The sequence below is a fragment of the Chiloscyllium punctatum genome, chromosome 4 (genome assembly GCF_047496795.1).
Source record: "Chiloscyllium punctatum isolate Juve2018m chromosome 4, sChiPun1.3, whole genome shotgun sequence".
Taxonomy (NCBI): domain Eukaryota; kingdom Metazoa; phylum Chordata; class Chondrichthyes; order Orectolobiformes; family Hemiscylliidae; genus Chiloscyllium; species Chiloscyllium punctatum.
The window spans coordinates 85,119,512-85,140,174 of NC_092742.1; the positions used below are offsets into that span (position 1 = coordinate 85,119,512).

General features: G+C 39.6%; 1 protein-coding gene across 4 annotated transcripts in view; it reads left to right on the forward strand.

Annotated features, from left to right (window-relative positions):
• The first annotated feature begins 710 nt into the window (after positions 1–710).
• The window catches only part of pcnx1 (pecanex 1), a 280,941-nt gene continuing 260,988 nt past the window's right edge, over positions 711–20,663 (forward strand). For 3 of the 4 annotated variants that reach the window (XM_072569208.1, XM_072569209.1, XM_072569211.1), the window contains exon 1: positions 711–1,045. In XM_072569208.1, the coding sequence (XP_072425309.1) occupies positions 893–1,045 (153 nt within the window). In that variant the 5' untranslated portion in view covers positions 711–892. The remainder of the gene's footprint in view (positions 1,046–20,663) is intronic. The other variant, XM_072569210.1, reaches the window with a different exon arrangement.

Consider the following 20,663-nt stretch of genomic DNA (forward strand, 5'->3'; position numbering starts at 1 on the left):
GTGGTAGATTCTTTTCCTGTGGCACTTGGTCCCAAAGCCAACTAAAACTTCTTATCCTGGTGTTCAAGTTCTTCAATCCTCCCTATTATTGTAAATCCCTCCATGTTTACAATCCTCCATGAGCTCCGCGTTCTTCCCAGTTCGGGTCTGCAACTCATATGATTTCCCTTGCCAGTATTGTTACAGCACTCGTGACTGTCTCTTCACTCGCCAGGCCCAGTTTCTTGAATTTCCCCTCAAAAGCCAGCTTTGTACTTCGCTATCCTGCTTCAAGACTCTTGAAAATCCATATAAAGCTGAGTTGGATTTTGTTTTAAAATGCTGAGAACCACATTCTGTCACTTTACCGTGTTCCTATATCAATGCAAATACTTGTCTTTGTAGTGATGTGAATGAATCACAAACATTTTTTAAACATTCGTGCCAAAAAAGAAGTGTTGGTAAACATAGTTTTGTATTCCCGAAGATCTGTCTCATCTCAGCGCTTTGACCGTCAACAACCTTTCACTGCAAGACGGTCGTTGTGCCTCTAGGTGGGGGTGCAGAGCGCAGTCGTCACAAGGGCGCAGACAGCGGGGTGTGTCCCTCTTGCTCAAAGCACGCTCGTTGGCAGTGCTCGCCAGCTTGGGTCTATGCTATTGGACAGCCGACGTCACTGCTGTGTCAGGTAATGGCCCCGGGCACCGACGGGATAGCATAGCTGGAGCTGGAGGACCGCGGGAAGTCATCCCAGCTGCTGCTGTTGCCCAACGACAAGATGGCTGTCGGGAGTAAGCTGAAGCCAGCAGCGACTAGCACGGCGGCATCCTACACGTATACAGGAGGATAGCCGGGGCTCAGGACTCCTGTTTTCATACCGCTGGGATACCGTTAGACCGATATATGGACAGAAATGGGGTCTCAGACTTTACAAATCCTGAGACAGGGAGTCTGGGCTTCAATCACTGGCGGGTGGTATTATGATCCTCATCAAAATACATTTGTGAATGCTTTCCATCTCTACATCTGGCTCTTCCTCCTTTGTTTCCCATTCACACTGTATATGGTGAGTATTTGGCTGTGCGTGTTTACTGACAATCATTTGGGGATGTTTTGAAATTCATCATTGAATTTCCGAAATGTACATGTGTGTTTGTGTAGGTTAAACTGTTATTTGTATAATAAACATTTAATAACTGTTTCACGGTGTGAGGGCTCCCCCTCCCCCACCTCCTAAGCTGCGCTGGAGTAATGTGGGATGTTGATTAAAAAAACAAATGCCAATCTGACATTTGTGAAAATTATGGAATAATAAAAGGGCTGCATAAATGATTATTTATTGGAATATGGAAGATCGTTTTTGTAACTAATACTTAAGAATAAAAATTGTCATTATTAATATTAAAGATTTCTGGACTCTGCATTGTTGTAGAAGATGATTTAAATTTTTTTATCTTTTTTGTTCCACTGCTGTATTCGTTTTTTAATTTTAATTTGTTTAACTAGAATTGGAATAAACAAACTTAAAATGTATGTGTCAACCTAATATGTTGGATTTTAAGTTTATTTAAGCATATTGGTATTTCATTAAGGAGCATTTCTGTGAAATGATAGCTGTCGTTTTTACTGCCCCTCTGCTTTAGCAGCTGGTGTTGTTTTGCCTGTTTTATTACTGCTTGTAATGTCACCTGATTTGTTTTAGTAGGTTGTGCTTCTGGAAAAATAGCGTGTAACATGTAAGAATAAACAAATGGAAAAGGTGAGGCATTGTGGATGTTGCAAAGGAGGCATTGTTTGCTAGGGTTGCAGAGTTAATGACTGTTCTTTAATGTGCATAAACTAGCTCTAGTTTATGATAACCATTTTTTATAGTAGAGAGATTCTCTATGCACGGCTCTGGGGAAATACTTTTATAGATATAATCCTGTTTAATATGGAGGCTGCATAAACTCATAACAATGGACTTTAAACCAACCTGCATCTCAGTAGTTCCCTTATGGGAGTCACATGTTTTTGAGGTGTGTCCAAGAGACAAAAATTGACACTGAAGCACCAGTACATGGGCAGCATATCTTTTACATGGATGTTATTTTAAAAATGTTTAATTTTGCACAATGGTGGTACTGGTGCTTCAGTGTCAATTTTTGTCTCTTGGTCACACCTCAAAAACATTTAACTCCCATAAGGGAACTACTGAGATGCAGGTTGGTTTAAAGTCCATTGTTACACGTATTGCTGCTGGTCCCATTTTCTGGTTCAGCCATGAACATGTCTTGTACAACAAAATATTAGAGTGCCTTGTGGGGCAAAAGTAAACACAGATGTGAAATACTTTCCAAGCATGGACGAGTTGGACCAAAGGGTCTGTTTCTACGCTGTACATCTCTATGACACTATCAACATTTTAAGAGGCATTTGGATGGATATGTGAATAGGAAGGGTTTGGAGGGACATGGGCCGGGTGCTGGCGGTTGGGATATCTGGTTGGCATGGACGGATTGGACCGAAGGGTCTGTTTCCATGCTGTACATCTCTATGACTCATTCAGAGTTGCTTTGTGTTTTGTGAGGAACTGAGATAAAAACCATAATGGTGTTGTTTAATTTTCTTGGAGCAAATCTATTAATTATACAATTATTGGAGATCTGAAAGGATAGACAGTATGGTGAGAGACTGGTAGTCATTCAATCAAACCTTCAGCAATGCATATGACCAAAGCTGGCAACCCTACCACAAAGACCTATCAAATACCAACAAAATATTTTGAAAAGCTCTGAGGAGGACAGAGAGTAGATTGTGTGCCCAAGATTGCAGTTTTAGCATTAAAGGAAAGAGGAGGTGCATTGCTGTGGGATTAGAAGGTACAAGCTAGCAGGTAGGAATGGAAGTGATTACAGTATTAAAGAAGAGTGAGAATGTTGATGGAGGAATGACAATTGTGAGTTAGTACGTTGGGACTTTGGAGTTTTTGAGTTGCAGTTTATGGATGTAGAGCTCAGGAAATCAGGGAGGAGTGTTGTTCTATCAGCTCAGTGAGCCAGAAAACAGTGAGGATGAAGTGCAGTTAAACGGGTTGATGCTGCAAATAAAAGGGTCAGGCTTGGCAGTGCTTTTACATTAAAAAAGTTGTTTTCAAAATAGTTTCCCAAAAATAATGTGTCATCAAGAGAAACAAGTGTAGATTCTACTTCATTAAACAACCGAATGCAGTGAAATGTTTGTAAATCATGGTTGTGTTGCAGCAACTTTCTTTTGCACCTCAGTATTTGTTTCACAGGAAATGGCAATGATGAGATGCCACATGGTCAGTGTGCAAATGGTAGCACTTTGACATTATGGACAATAGTGGACCCTGAAGTTGTGAAGCTTGGTAGTTGTGCTGGTGAAGCATTGAATCCTGTTCACTCTCCTCTTATTCCTGCAACATGCCCACGTTTGCTTCTCTCTTCCTTGCTCACCCCTCCACCCTCTCCCCTTCTCGTCCTCTCTTCCCCCTCCCCCAGTATTCTTTCTGTGCATGCACACATTTTTATCCTCTTGTGATATTGTAAATGTGCTCTGTCCTGAATTGGTTATACATTTGCTAAATTTATGGAGGATGGTTAGTGACTGGAGGGGATGAATCTAGTACTATGTTGGCATCAAGTCTAAAGGATTAATCTTCAGTGCCTTGCTGCAACTACTGTTTGTCTGAATGGAAAATTACCCACTACCAGAATCCTTCTCAACTTAATGAGTGTAAATCAACAGAATGGAAACAAATGAAGCAGATGAATTGGAAGGCTTATGTTGCATCTCAAATTCCAGTCAATCTGGTGAGGTTGTATTTTCGTAGTGTTAGAACAAAAAAAGTAAGCATTTCAACTCTAACTGAACAGTAACAAAACACAGATGGATCTAAAGAAGGAGTATGCGTTATTCTTTAAGACGAGCGACATAACTGACTTCGTGAAGTCATCAAACATCATTATAACTTTTGTTTATATTTGAGAAAGCTGTTTACAGAACTATCTCGGTAATTGTGTATTGTGTATCTGACAACTGCACAGAGGTAAATTGGCTTTGGTTGTACTATAACTATTTGAAAGGAAGAAAATAGACCCTGTGAGCATTGATTTTTTTGAGTCTCAGTGACACACATAACATCTTCCAGTGAGTGAGAACTCCAACATGCTATAAAACATTTCCCTTGCTATTATAGAGTGCCCATAACTAACTTTGAGAGAAATGCCATCTTTAGTATTTCATGGAAGCTTCTTAAATTCTTATCTCAAAGTTTTAAAATAATTAGTAATTATTTTCAATGAGCGTTTATTAAGTTTAATAATAATGAGGCAGAATTGTGACATTGATTCTGATGGGAAATATTTATATGAAATAGTACTTTTTGATTTAAAAAATGAAATGGGAATGTTTTGAGAGAGTAGCTTATTGTATAATAATATTTCATTGTGTATTTGAGAATTCCACTTCACAGAAGTTCCATACGAAATGCTAGAATGACACTGAGCTGTGCACACGATGTTTGGCCTCTGGTCTTTTTTGTCTTTAATGATCTTTTAAGGACATTCCAGTTAACCTTACATTTGAAGGATGTGTTGGGGAATGTGGTATGGAATGATGCTGGAGTGATGTCGAGGTTCATGAAAGTTGAATTGTTTGGTTTTCCTAACCCGATTGCTATCGAGCGACAATCACTTCTGCGAAGAAGTGAGAAAGTGTTTGGTTGAAGTTGGATTGGGGTTGGCTGTGATTCTGAAGCTTGTGACTCTGGCTCATTCATGAATAATAGGCACGAACATGAGAGGATTACGGAAGTCTTCCTCCAGCAGTAGTTGCTATCTTTTGTAGGGAGGAAATAGGGCGGGCTGAGGCATTTAGAACCATCGGTTACTAAGAATATTTATTGGATCTTGATTTGACTAACAGCCTGGATAAATTTTATGCTTGACTTTTTGTCAGTCTTTATAAGGTTAGAAGTGGGAAAACTGCACATCTGATGTTGAACAAGAAAATGTTGTTGACCCTGAAATACCCTGTTTGAGGGAATATTTCTGTGTAGTATTTGGTTTAAACAAAAAAAAAACTTTTCTCATCACAACAGTAGAATGTTTTCCAACTTCCTTTGAATTTTCCCCCTTATTCCTTTCAACTTTGTTTCTTTGAGATAGTCACTTATGTTTTAGTACGTTTTCCTGCATGGCAGCTGTCTTCTGGTATCTTTTGCTGACCGATGAGTATTACCAGGCAGTTTGGATGAAGTGGGAGAAGGACATATCACAGCTAGGCTCAATCTTTCATTTATTGAGTATTCACACAGCTGCACCCAGCTGGAGTCACAGGACAATGGAACCAAGTGCTTTCATGGTCAACTAATATGATACATATTTTAATTTGGATAATTGACATGATGAGATGCATTTAAAAATATGATAATCAAAATGCCCATGTTGTATCTCTCAGGGCATTGAAACATTTTCCAGTTGGTTGCTGGAATGCTTGATGATAGATTTTGACCGGCACTCCACTTGCCAGCTGGAACTTTCTTTCACTTCTACACAAGTCAAAAGGTTGATTTCAAGTGCCAGTGCCATGAGAAACTGATGGGGAAAATAACACATTTGGATTAGAGTAGTGGGATTTATGACAGGATATTGCGCCACAGAAAATCATTCGCTTTACTGTTGTGATTTGTTCTGATCTCTTCCAGATGTGCTATTGGATTTGTGTCTTCTGTTGCCACTGATTGTGTCTACATAAAGGCTGAAATTATAGCCACAAGCTTCTTGTGCTCCTACATATTGAGAGCTTTTAAAAAGAAACATGATAATGCTAATTCCAAGTTTCAATAACCTCAACAAAGGCTTTACTATGTCTTTTTGTAGACTATAATTTGAATTTTGTTTTTTGCAATGGTTATTGTAATTTTGATGCCATGCAGCCTTGAACAATAAAAGAGAGAAATCCATTCCAAATGTTGACCATAGCTGCAATAATGTAGCCTTCACAGGAAAACTCTTGCAATGTCTAGTTAAAAACTGTCAATAATTCTGAAGCAAGCAATGCTGTCGTGAGAAATATTGCAGTGGAGTGAATGAACAAGCTGAAGCTAAGAGCTTTCAGGCCATTGTTAGGATCAGAATTCAAAGTCTCTCAAATTAGGCCACAACAAACTTTTCAGAATTTTGCTCAGCTCCAAATAATCAGCATAAGTTGAATTTTATTCCCAAAGTTCAAAACAAGTCATTGGGCATCATTCTTTTGGGCCAATATTCACCCAAACTCACTCACTGACTTGCAGAAATTTATTTACTCTAAGATGTCTGAGCCAAGGCATGTAGAAAAGCAGAGTAGCTTTAACCAAATTTGAGTGAAAGCCAGTAGTGTATGAACCTTTTTAAAGCCTGACTGTTTTCAAGGTTTCCCCAGAGAATGCTCCTCATACCCATTGCCACTTGCACAGTGTTTGTGCACAGTATTTACAGTAAAATTTATTATTTTGGCAAGCACAATAATTTAATTGAAGGGATTACGACTCTTGCACAGGAAAAGAAAATTTGTGCATTGCTGAAATTATATGAACAATCTTCCCCATCCTAATGGTTATAGCCATGGCCATAGAGCCTCTCCCATCCTTAAGAGCACTGGAGTTCATGTTCTGCATTCCCCACCTCTTCCCAACCTACCCTCTAACAATTTCCTATTTGTTTTTTTTTCCTTTGTGCAGAATATCTTTATTAGAAATTAATGATTCTTAGTCAACCAATCCAAATATCCAATTTCATTCAATAAGCTGGAACGATTGCATTAAATGCTCTTGCATTGTCTTTTGCTGATGTAGAGAGGAGCCAAGAGATTTGAAGTGAGTGTCCAGGTATGCTACATTGGTATCCCTGCAGCATACAGGTGATTGTATGCTGAATTCTGTGGAATTTAGCTAAATGATCATCATCATCTTTTCCCCATCTGCTTTCTGCCATCTCATTCTCCTTGGGTCTAGGGGAGTATCATGGCTGAATTGAAACTATTATGAACACTGCACAAGCAGAATTCCAATAAGGCTTGCTGGTTCACAGTAATGAACTAAAATTGTGACCACTTTTATTTGTCTGGCATAGATTTGTTCCATTCAAGCAATTATTGAATAGCAGATTATTGTATCATCATTCATTATTGGAATTGAACTGACTAAAGGCATGCGGATCTAATGAAGTAGGTCTATAGTTCAACTGTCAGTTCTGTGCTTGCTGACTAAGCTACATTGGCTCTCAATATCTTCAATTTAAACTTTTCATCCTCTGATTTAAACTTCTTCATGGCCGACACAATCTACTATAAAAGTCCTCTACTCCATATTTTTTAAACTCTGCCACCTTTAGTATAACTTGCTGTCTTCATTCACTATAAGCGACTGAGCCTTCATTGCTTTGATTAGCCAGCAATAACTGGATGTTGTTGCAACATACAGCAACTGAACCTTTCTAATCTGCCTTGAATTTGTTTGAAAGAGATAATTTTCTGCAAAACACAGCAATGAATAAATATACTTAGCTTCAACCAGTTATAATGTATGTTTTTGTGGGAAGATGAGATTGGAGAGAGGCAACATATGATATAATTCATACATTTAACTGTGGGCTCTGTAGCGATCAGTCCAATGTGTACATTAGGATATTGCCCGGATTTATATTTCTATTTCAGTTTTTTAATTAATGTTTTTGTGGGGTGAAGGTGTCATTAGAAAGGTCCGTGTTTGTTACCCATCTCTAATTGCCCTTGAATTGAGTGCCTTGCTGGGTCATTTCAGAGGGTGTTTAAGGATTAATCAAACTTAAGTCAGACCAAGTAAGGGTGGCAGATTTACTTCCCTAAAGCTTGATAGTGAACCAGAGAAGTTTATACAATAGAGGAAGATAGTTTTATGGTCACTATCACTGATATAAGCTTTATATTCCATATTTATTAAGTGAATTTAAATTCTAACAGCCCTGTGGTGGGATTTGAATGTGTAGCCCCAGAGCATTGTATTGAACCTCTGGATTAACAGTTCAGTGACATTGCCACTATTATCATCCTTTCTGTCTAATTAACAGCATCTAAAAGAAAAGATTGCAAATATTAGATGCTATCTATTCCATCCAGTTCTGAAGATGTCTTTGGATTTGAAGCGATAACTCTCTTTCTCTATCCATAGATGTTGCCAGACATGCTGAGTTTCTCTGGATTAGTGGTGCTGGAAGAGCACAGCAGTTCAGGCAGCATCCGAGGAGCAGTAAAATCAATGTTTCGGGCAAAAGCCCTTCATCAGGAACACAGGCAGAGAGCCTGAAGCGTGGAGAGATAAGCTAGAGGAGGGTGGGGGTGGGGAGAAAGTAGCACAGAGTACAATAGGTGAGTGGGGGAAGGGATGAAGGTGATAGGTTGGGGAGGGTGGAGTGGATAGGTGGAAAAGAAGATAGGCAGGTAGGACAAGTCATGGGGACAGTGCTGAGCTGGAAGTTTGGAACTAGGGTGAGGTGGGGGAAGGGGAAATGAGGAAGCTGTTGAAGTCCACATTGATGCCCTGGGGTTGAAGTGTTCCGAGGCGGAAGATGAGGCGTTCTTCCTCCAGGCGTCTGGTGGTGAGGGAGCGGCGGTGAGGGACCTCCATGTCCTCGGCAGAGTGGGAGGGGGAGTTGAAATATTGGGCCACAGGGCAGTGTGATTGATTGGTGTGGGTGTCCCGGAGATGTTCCCTAAAGCGCTCTGCTAGGAGGCGCCTAGTCTCCCCAATGTAGAGGAGACCACATTGGGCGCAACGGATACAATAAATGATATTAGTGGATGTGCAGGTAAACCTTTGGATGTGGAAAGCTCCTTTAGGGCCTTGGATGGAGGTGAGGGAGGAGGTGTGGGCGCAGGCTTTGCAGTTCCTGTGGTGGCAGGGGAAGGTGCCAGGGTGGGAGGGTGGGTTGTAGGGGGGCATGGACCTGACCAGGTAGTCACTGAGGGAACCGTCTTTGCGGAAGGCGGAAAGGGGTGGGGAGGGAAATATATCCTTGGTGGTGGGGTCTTTTTGGAGGTGGCGGAAATGTCGGCGGATGATTTGGTTTATGTGAAGGTTGGTAGGGTGGAAGGTGAGCACCAGGGGCGTTCTGTCCTTGTTACGGTTGGAAGGGTGGGATATGAGGGCGGAAGGTGGGTTGATTTTATAGAAGTCAGTCCAAGATTTAGATTTGTATTACTGAGAAAGTGCCAGATATTTATGCATGAAAGCAATAACAGCCGTTTGTGTCAGTCACGAGTAAACCCTGAATTTCCTAGCAACCTGGAAAGGTGTTATAGGTGTTGGGCTGGAACCTATCGATATACTTAAAAACAGAAAGAGAGTTGTGATCAAAAATGAATAATTAACTTTGTATGTCGGTGAAAAGCTAATGTATTTCACATTGCGATGGAAAGAGGGCACAGAACCATTTTTTGAGATGGTGATGGAACACCCTACAAACCATAAATCTCAGACAGCAGCTGTTTAGTGTGGTCAGCAGAGTGAAAACGATGTGTGAATTTGCAAACTGCCACGGTTTATTGCAGTAGATGATGGTCTTTAATGGAAGAGATACATCCTGCAACTATCTAAAAATTCATGGAGATTTATTTTGGCATGTCCAGTGGCTGAAGAATAATTGTAACAAGCTTACTGCTTCTAGTGAATTTAAGAAACTCTCTGAAACTGAGACAGTACTTGGAGACAGTCATTCAAGTAATGATGTGAAGTGAGGATATGAGAACCCATTAGAAACTGGGAGCATCTATAGATTGCATTGTGTGTGAACATTGGCCAGACCATTCAGGAGAGATGTTAGGAAGCACTTCTACACACAAAGGGTGGTAGATGATTGGAACACTCTTCCATAATGGCAGCTGATGCTGGATCAGTTAATGTTAAATCTGAGATAGTATCTTAACAAAAATGTATCAAAAGTCATGTGGTCTGAAGGCAGATACAGTATATAGAGTTAAGCTGCAGATCAGCTATGATCTATCTCATTGAATGGTGGGACAGGGTGCTCCTGTTTGTACGTTCACAATTTGAGTTCAGTTTAAGTCAAATACAGTTAGAAATTGGGAAATATGTTGATATCTAAAAAAATTGACATGAAGCTGTTGGATTGATAGAAATTAGAGTATTAAAAAAAATAGACTGCAAAGTAGATAGAATGAATATAATCCAAGATAAGGCAGAGTTGACCTTTATTTGGTAGGTAGCAGATAGTGACAAAAGGTGTTATGAGTATGAATAGAAATGTGTAAGGGATATCAAATTCGACACATTTTTAGTTTCAAAGTTATAGTAGGACATGAGGATGGTCAGGCACAATTTGTACCTTTTTGAAAATTAAATTACTTTGTGCCATTATGTGGAGTAGAAAAGGAAAATTGCACGCCAGGCATTCCATGAAGTTAATATTGAATTGGGCGAGGGTTCAACAAAACTAATGTGAACAGAAATCACTTATCAACTAAATAATAATAGCATTAAAGAATTATGCCCCTTCAAAACCAGTTGGTTTCCAGGTTTTAGAAGAAGTAGGTGAAAACACCTTAAATATTTTCAGCTGAATGAAAAGAACTAGCATGAATTAGGCTTGCCTAATGAAAATAATTTGAATTTTTTGAATGGCTCACTAAAGTTGTGGAAAGTTGAGTATCATTAGGTGTTATTTATATGAACTTTCAGAAGGCATTCAGTGAAACCTCTGGTAAGAGATTGTCAGCTAAATCTCAAGCTCATGGAATTTAAGAAAGATTACTTAGGGGATTGGCTGAGCAGCCGATAGAGAAACCCCTTAATTGGTAGAAACAAGCAAAGAAAATGCTAGAGAAGCTCAGCAGATCTGGCAGAAATTTGCTAGAATATTTTTCACTTGACAGGCAGAGGATGATCAAAGGGGCCAGATAAGACTATAAGGAACAGGAGTAGGACATTTGGTCTCTCGAGTCCTGTCTGCTATTCAATATGATCATGGCTGATCTGATATTTCTCAAATCCCCCTTTCCCCATAACCCGTCATTCTCCTTCCAATTAAGAATCTAACTATCTCAGCCTTACTTATGCACAAGGACTTTGCCCCTACTTCTCCCGATGACTTTGGAACTCCTTGCCACTTGACCATCTGTGATGATCTGAGATTTTGTTAGCAAAAGACTTTAATGGGTATGAAGTAAAGCTGGAGATTGAGAATTAGATCATGGATTATCAGTAATCTCATTGTCTGGTGTTGTTACAGGCTTGAGGGGCTGAATGGTGCTCTCGCATGTGCAAGTTTGCTGCAATTAAAATAACTTAGTTTTCATTTTTGAATCTGTTGGCGTCTATTACTGTAGCTGCCTAACATACCTGATATAATAGCATAAATTCCCAGTCGTGAGTTTGTCCCTCAGTCTGCCCACTGTTTGTTCATTCTTTCGTCATTTTTGTTGATTTGCCAGTTTACTCTGCTTGCAGCAACCCTGCTTTTCCATCTCTTTTTGTCCTTTCCCATAGATACTAATTCTGGTTGGAATACAGTTTCATGGACAATGTTTCTTTGGCAGCTGGAAGTTAATTTAAGTTCTGTTTTAAATACCAATGCAATTGGCAAGTACATGTAAAATTTCTTCCAGTGCTGCCTAAATCAAGGCCAACTTTATGTGGATTGATAAATCAAAAAGTTAGAATTAGTAACTGTTTACAACTTTCAGAGGCTAACTGGCATTAGTTGGGAGGCTTGCCAACTGTAACTTCACATTGCAATCGTGTATTGCTCAAATTTTAAGTCTGCAGCTTATTGTATGTCAGATGAGAAATGCTGCTAATTTGGGCAATTGCTTTGAGTTGCAAACAAGAAATAATCATTTATGCAGTTGTGTCATTACATTTAAAAACAACCAGCTTTGCATGCAATGTTTAATTATTTATACATGGTGCATCTATGATTTTGTGGAAAAATGACCTTTGGCGTCAACTTCAGTTGGTACCTCCTGTGTTGTTTTTATTGTCGATGATTGAAGGAAAACAGCTGCAAGCAATGTTGGATCATGCAGATTGTTAGTTATGTGCAGCTTACCATAAATGATAAAAGCATGGCCAGACCTAAGTAAACAGTCAAATGGGCTGCAAACTGGTCTGATTCTGCAGATTGCTATATTTAATTCAATTTTGCACATTAACTCCATGAGTACTGAACTTGTTGATGTAACTGTCAATGTTTTTGCTTATATAACTAAGTATTTTTAAAAAAAGTTAGTTCCTTCTATTCATTCTGTTCTCTGAATAAGCCACCTCAACTGATCACATGGATACCTGTGTATGATTACAAAGTGAGCATTTAGTTGTGTTTAAATGTTTATGAACTGTTGTGTTTATGATTTGTTTCCTGAACCTTGAGCTTGGATCACTGCCTCGTACTATTCTTGAAAAACCCATTGATGATGAAGCCATTAAAACTGTCAGCGCTTGCCAAACTGAACATTGAACATTGGTTCCAGCAAAAAAGCCTTATGGTACCTGTAAATGAAATACCTTTTATCAGATTGAGTGAGATGGGATTAATTAATGACCACATAGGAAAGGGTCCTCTAGGGAAGAATTGATCATAGCATGCTGGAATTTCAGATTTAGTTTGAGGTTGAGGAATTTGAGTTGCACACTGTCTTCTTGTGTTTAAACAAAGGTAATTCCATAGGTGTGAGGACAGATTTGGCTCTAATGGACTGGGCAGACAAACTAAAATATTGGGTAGCTGATGAACAGTTGCAGACATTCAAGGAAATAGTAAATTCCTCCCAAATAAAATATTTCAGAGATGAAAAAAGATAGATAAAAGCAAAAGGCTTACTATATTTCAGAGGTCAGTGGCAGTCTGGAGGATTGGGACACTTTTAAAGACCAATGAACGGTTACTAAAAAGAAAAGGTGATTAAAAAGAGAATAGGTAAGTTACGGAAATAAAATGCTAAATCTAAAAGTTGATAGTGCAACCTTCTGTATATGAGAAGTGTGAGAGTAGCTAAAGTGAATAAAGTATTGGTCCCTTAGAGGAAAAACTGGGATGTTAGTAAGGGGGAGAACACAAATGACAGAGACGCTAAATCAAAATTCTGTCTCAGTTTTCATTGTGGAGTTCACTAAACCACCCCAATAGTAGCAGGTAATATAGAGGTTATAGAAAAGGAAAAACTTAAATCAATCACTGTCACTAGGCAAAATGTACTGAGTAAATTATTGGTATTAAAGGCAGGCAAGTCCCCAGAGCCAGATTTCTCTGTCTTCAAAGAAATAGCAGTACAGATAGTGGATACATTGATTATAATATTTCAAAATTCCCTGGATTCTGGAAATGTGCCAGTTGATAGGGATTGCATTAGCATTTTCCCAAATTCAAAAAGGGGGAGAGGCAGTAAGTAGGAAACTACAGATCAATTAGTTTATCATCTGTCATTGGGAAATTGTTGGAATCTATTATGAAGAAAGTATTGTGGTAATGAGACATTTGGAAAGTCAATCTAAACCATGATTTTATGAAGGGTATGCTGAGTTTGACTGACTAATTTGCTAGAGTTTGTCAAAGATGGTACAAGCAAAGTGGATAGTAGGGCTCCTGTAGGTGCAGTATATCTAGACTTTAAGAAGGTGTTTAAGATGCTGCATAAAAGGTTAATACAGAAGGTAATGTCATACGGAGTTAGCTTGGATAGAGTATTGTCTAACCAATAGAAAACAGGTTAACTGTGTATTTTTCTGGTTGGCAAAATATAGCTAGTTAGATGCTACAGGGTTTGGTCTTTGGGACCTCAACTTTTAATAGCCAATATTAATGACTGTGATGCAGGCATAGAATATACTGTTGCCAAATTTGCATACAACTCTAAAATAGATGGGAAACTAAGTTGCAATAATGAAATAAGAAATTCATAACTGGATGTGGATGGTCTTAGGTACATAGAGCAAAACTTGGCAGATGGAGCTTAACATGGATATGTGAGAGATTATCCATCTTGGTTGGGGAAAAATAAGGCAACTTATTATCTAAATGGAGAAAAACTTCAAAATGCTTTGCTGCAGAGAGATCCCAGTATCTTTGTGCATGAATTGCAAGTATGCTTTCCAGTAGGTAATAAGGAGAATGACTAGAATTTTGACATTCATTATTAAAGTAATGGAGTATAACAGTAGGGATGTATTGTTGCAACTGTACAAGGCATTGGTGAGACCACAGCTGAAGTACTGTGTACAGTTTTGACCCCTTGCTTGAGGAGGAATGTAATTACTTTGGAGACAAGTTCAGAGAATATTCACTAGATTAATTCCAAAGATGAAAGGTATGTCTTATGAAGGGAGGTTGTGTAGTTTTGCACTATGCTTGCTCGACATGAGAATGAGAGGAGATCTAACTGAGTTATATATGATGTTAAAGGGGAGATGAAGTAGACGCAGAACAAACATTTCCCCTTGTGGGCAATCCTGAATGAGAGGTAATAATTTTAGCTAAGGGGTGGCAGATTCACAACAGATAGAGAGGAATTACTTATGTTAGGGGGTTGAGAGTGTGTGGAATTCACAATCTGAGTGCAGTGTGTACTGGGACAGGAAATAAATTTGAGGAAATTAATGGACTAAAGGATTATGGGGAGTGGGCAGGAAAGTGGAGCTGAGGTTGACATGAGATCAGCCATGGTTGAAATAAATGGTAGAGCAAGCTTGAAGGCCTGAAATTGTTTACATCTGCTCCTTATATTCTTGATATTAGCAGTCATCTAATTCTCTCCAAACCTCAATCCTCCACAAAAAACATATCCAAGATCTTTTTTTTGGAGGACGCTTCTACTCTTAGCTTCTATTTTACTTTGGGTAGCTGTAGTTCTGGTTGATCATCCTTGTCCATTTCTCTTGTCTGTCACATATTCTTTTTACAATTCTGCAACATTTAAATGTCACCACTGGTGTTTTCCTACCTTGTCTTGATCCCCATCTCTTCCAAGCAGTCTAGTCATTTTCGTTCATGTCATCACACATCTTTCTGTGGCACATCATTTCAGTGTCTCTTTTTAGCTACTTTTGCTGATGCTTCTAAAATCCTCTTTGGTTTTTTGTACTGGATCTAATTTTTACGGTCCTGTGTACTCAAAATGCAGATTTAGCAAAACTATCACAGGCAATGATCTTGACTACTTCAATAAATGTTTTACCATTTTAATCTCATATAATGTAAAGTTTTATTGTGGCAGTATTGCTGGAACAAAAAAAGGTAAGCTTGAGGGGTGTGTGTGTGTGTGGAGAGAGAGATGCCAGTCAGTGATGCACCATGTACAACCTGGTAGGCATTGACTATTGATGACTTTTTACACTGGAAAACTATTAAATAATGAAATTGGACTTTCAAACTGTTTTGCCCATTTCCGGTCTTAAATGGATGACCTCTCACATTCCTGAATTGAGCAATATTTGCCATAGTTTTACCAGCTGCATTAATTTATCTTTGCCATTTTGGTAATTTTCAGCTTCCATCCACAAAAATACTCTGGTTCCTTATTTAGTACCATTTGAAAACTTGCACTTGATTCAAGTCAATAATAATTAGAAAAGTTGACCCCCAAAACAGCTACTCTAGGTCACTAATACAAAGCCATTCTTGTGGTTGCTTGAAGTCTGAAGTAATAGTTCTGTGAAAGATCACAGATTTGAAAAGTTAACTATATATTTCTCTTGGTGAATGCTGCCTGGTTGTCTGGTATTTCCAGAAATTTGTTTTTATCCCTGAGTGCATCACTTGTCATTTCTTGGAATTTGGAGTATACACTTTTTATCCACAACATTTGTCTCCTCCTAATTAATTTCCAAGCCAAGTCAAAAAAGCTAAGCGCTAAAACTGTCTTGGGCAGAGCCCTGTTAATGCTTCGAAAGGTCTACACAGAGCCGTCTACTTGTCTACCTTACCAGTCACCTCAAAATTCAACAATGTTAGTCACGCATTACTTCCCTTGAACAAAGTCATATTGACACTCTCTGATCAGCTCAAACTTTAAGTGCTCAGTCCAAATAATACATTCTGTTAGCTTCACTGCAACTTCTGTTCCTTCCCATAATGGGAAAAAGAAATAAAGAAAGACCTGTTTTCATTTGCTGTTTCCATGACTACCAGAGATCTCGAAGCATTTTAATAAAATAATTTGCTGTTGTAGAGTGATCACTGTTGTTGGAGATGTGGCAGCCATGCAACCTCTGCATACCAACCAGTAATACAGTAATGACCAAATAATCTTTTTGTGATGTTGATTTGAGGGATAAATATTGGCCAGTGGCCATAACTCACCTGCTGTTCCTCCTAACCAGTGCCATGAGTTCATCTTCATTGTAAGAGGCAGATGGTATGTTATTTAAAGCACAATGCAATATGTTGTCTAAAAAAGTACATTTCTGAAAGGGTTAATTCTGAGGACTGCCTTATGCACCACCCATTATGGTGATGAGCGAGGCAAGACAAAAAGCTTATGATCTTGAAGGGATAAGAGTACCTTTTGGGACGTTTACACCCCCTTTTTGGTTTTCTTAAAAACCTTCTCCTTTGCTTTTGGTTGCATTTCATTCCCACACTCCTGATCTTTGGGCACCTGCTGCAGAAGGGGGTGGGCAGGTTAGAGGATCTCCTTGTGGGTCTGCTCCTGGGCCTGGCCAAACTGGCCATAAACAGGTTCAGGCAGTGGGTCATGGAGGGAGTCATTAGGGCCAATTGTCTGGCCCTCTTCCACGGTTGCGTACGAGCCCGGGTGTACCAAGAGAAAGAGTCCGCGGTGTCCACCAACAACCTTGAGTTGTTCAGGAAGTGGTGCACACCGCGGGGTGTGGACTGCATTATTTCCCCCTCCAACTCTATTTTGATTTAATCCCTGCCTTCCCCTTCACATTTTTTTGATCACCCACCCATTGCACTTTGTTGAGAAGGGGACCGCTTGTCACTGGCCACTCTGGTGTTTCCTTTCTTCCTGGTGGTGGAATATAAATAAAGATTTATGCACTTGTTCTTGACTGTGTCCTACACCTACGCAATGACTGTTAAAAAGAAAAACAAAGGAAAAAACGAAGTATCATTTGGGTGTTCAACATTGTCTTTGTAACAATGTGCGTTATGTAAATATAACATCCATAATTGCTATCCATGCAATAAACTTCATCTTGTGGGGGTAAAAAGGCGGGTCCTGTATCGACTGCTGCTGCACACCGTCCACCTCTTCTCCCTCATCCACCGTCCGGACACGCCTTGGCGTGCCCATTGCCACCGGGCGGTGGAGATCCCCAGTGAAGGGCTCTCTACGCGGGAGTCCTCTCCCTTTCTCTCTGGGATCTGGGGTGGAGGGTGTTGCACACAGCAGTCCCCTGCAACCGCAGATTGCGGTGGTTCACGGACTCCCAGCCCAACTGCTTGTTCTGTGGCGCTGTGGAGTCCGTGAACCACGTATATATTGGGTGTGGGCATTTGCACTCCCTTTTTGATTTTCTCAAAAACCTCCTTCTCTGCTTTTGGTTCAGTCCCACGCTCCTGATCTTCGGGCGCCCGGTACGGAGGAGGGAGGGCAGGTCTGAAGACCACCTTGCGGGTCTGCTGCTGGGCCTGGCCAAACTGGCCATTAATAGGTCGAGGCAGCGGGCCGTTAGGGCTGACTGCCTGCCCCTCTTCTGCGGTTACGTTAGGGCCCGGGTGTCCTTGGAGAAGGAGCATGCGGTTTCCACCAACACCCTGGAGCTGTTCAGGGAGAGGTGGGCGCCGCAGGGAGTGGAGTGCATTATTTCCCCCTCCAACTCTATTTTGATTTAGTCCTGACCCTCCCCTTCACTGTTTTGATCACACAGCACTGCCCTTTGATGTGAAGGGCAGTGCTTGTCACTGGTCACCCGGGTGTTTTCCTATCTTCCTGGTGGTGGAAATTGAATAAAGGTTCGTGCACTTTGTGTCTTTCGCTGTGTCTCACACCTACACACCTACAAGGCGGTAGTGTGGGGGTTAATTTTTAAAAAAGAGAAAAAAAACCCAAAAAAAATATAAACAGGGACTTGCCCTTTGATGCGAATGGCACTAAAAAAAAACTTCATCTTGTTTAAGACAAAAGCCTCTTGTTAGGCTGCAGTTGGCCCTTTAGATCCCTAACCTGAAAGAGGATGGCGGCAGCGAATCTGCGACAATGATCAGTGACGCAGAGTTCATACATATGAGCAATGGTACAATTGCTTCTCTACAGTGTGTCCTCCATATTGTGGTAGCAGCTTTAATTTTTGAGTACATACCTGGGTTGGGCCTCAAAGCATGTACTTTGACTCAGGCAAAAGTGCTATTAACTTAGAGCTCTCACGTGGTGAAATTGTTACCCAAGGATGAAGAGTTATCAATTTCTGAGTGAAAAATTAAGGGATTCTGTTTGTATAATTAACAAGGCTGGAAACCATTAGTTTCTCCATCAACATTTATAAAAAATTTGTATTGAGTACAATAATGACTTCCCCGTGATTCATTTTTATTTCCACTTCAGGCATGTTGTTATCTTTTTTGACTATGATAACATACAAAGTACTCACTTACTACATCTGTCATTAACTTGTTATCTATGTAGATTGATGTGGCTATTCCCTAAAGGCCGAGTTCCTTATTTTAAGGCACGCTTTATATTACTATGCTGCTATTACCTCTGATATATATTTCATACATTTTGGTTAAATTTGTCGACTAACCTTTTTAACTGTTCCATTGACAACAGTTTCTCTATTTCTATCAATCTACCCTGTGCTTCTAGTTGACTTGCTGGAGATTAAAGGTTGGCTTCAAATGTAAATGTGGGTCAATTACTTAATTTAATATAAAGACAAGAATTCTTTTCTCTTAGTAGGTGATAGGTCTTTGAAACTGTATTTTGTAGAATGAACTGGAGGCAGCATCGCTGTTTTTAAGGCAGAGGCAGATTACTCCTGACTCTCTTGCTGAGAATGTATCAGAGGAGATTTGGAATGTAGGTGTTGTGGCCACAGTCAGATCAGCCGTGATCTTATTGAATGGTGGAACAAGCTTGATGACCTGCTTCTGCTTCTAATCTTTGTTTGTATTGCCTTGATGCCTAGTCATTCTGATCCTGTCAACATATTTATAAAAGCTTTTACTAGTGGCCTTTATATTGCAAGTTTTCATAAAAGTCATAAAATCCCTACAATGTGGAAACAGGACAATTGGCCCAACGCTGACCTTCTGAAGAGTATCCCACCCATACCCGTTCCCCTAACCTATTACTCTGCATTTCCCTTGACTAACTAATCTAACCTACACATGCCTGAATACTATGGGCACCATGGCCAATTCACCTAACCTGCGCACCTTTGGATTGGAGGAGGAAACCGGAGCACCCAGAGGAAAGCCACGCAGACAGGGAGAATGTGCAAACTCCAAACAAACAGTCACCTGAGGCTGGAATCGAACCTGGGTCCCTGGTGCTGTATGTCTGCAGTGCTAACCGCTGAGCTGCTGTGTAGCCCTCTTTTTGGAATTCTTATACTTCTTGAGATTCTTTCATTTCTATATTTCTCCTTGTCTGCTGAATAACAACTTCATAAGCTGTTTCAAAAGTAACTTCCTTTTGTCTAACCTGCCTCAAAGGTTGGCAATGATTGAACGATGTTTTAAATGGAATTTTTACTTCTCTGAAGTATGTTTGGGCCTAGCCTCCTACTTTGTTTTTCTCTGTGCATTTATCTTTTAGTAGCTCAGTCTCGCTGAGTGTTTTCAGTTTGCAATATGAACACAGTGAATGCAAACAGAACGGCCCTTTCATGTTGTGTAACAATGGGTTTCTCGAAAAAAGAATTGCATTTATATTGTGCCTTTCAGAGCATCAGATTTACCCAAAGTGAAATTCCACAAATAGCAATTTAGTTATAGGCAGATTAGCTGCTTCACCTGATGTTGATTTAAGCAATATGTAGATGACTTTCTTGCACTTCTGTGGGATAATTTCCTCCATCCTTTAGACTTTATTTCAAATGGAATGCAAAAGCTTCTATAAGTAAGTAAAATTGAAACTATTAATGCATACAAATATAGACCCTTATAATCTGAAACCGGAAAATTGATACTAGAGAATAAGAAAATAAACTACTTTACTTCTGACTTTAGAGAGATGGTAGGGAAGCAAATACTTGATAGGAATAAGGAATTGAAAGACACTATATTTCTGTTATGACACTGGGTAAACCTTCCTGCTAAATTTAAAACCAGCAACACAAAGATCTATCCTGTGCAGTAATCTGTTAAAAGAAAATTGAGCGGTTAAGAACTATTTTAAAGTAAAAATTAACAACTTTATTCTCTGTTATACTTTAAGAAATAATTAACTAGCAACTATTTACCATTTCTTTCTTTAACCTATCTTTTAACTTCCCTTCTATAATATTAGTCTGATAAAGCTCCCAATTAAGATATACAAAACCACACTTACTATCTCAAAACCAGGCAGCTTTCGGTCTTCTATTCAGATCTTTCTTTTGTCTTTTCTTTTTTGTAAGATTTCTGCGTCAGAGGTTACTGATCGATAAAGGAACTTTTAAGAGAGAGGTTTTTTTTTTAAGTCGTCTGATACATGCTGAGACTTGGCAGTTCTCTTCTTGACTGTTCAATTTTCCCCCGGTC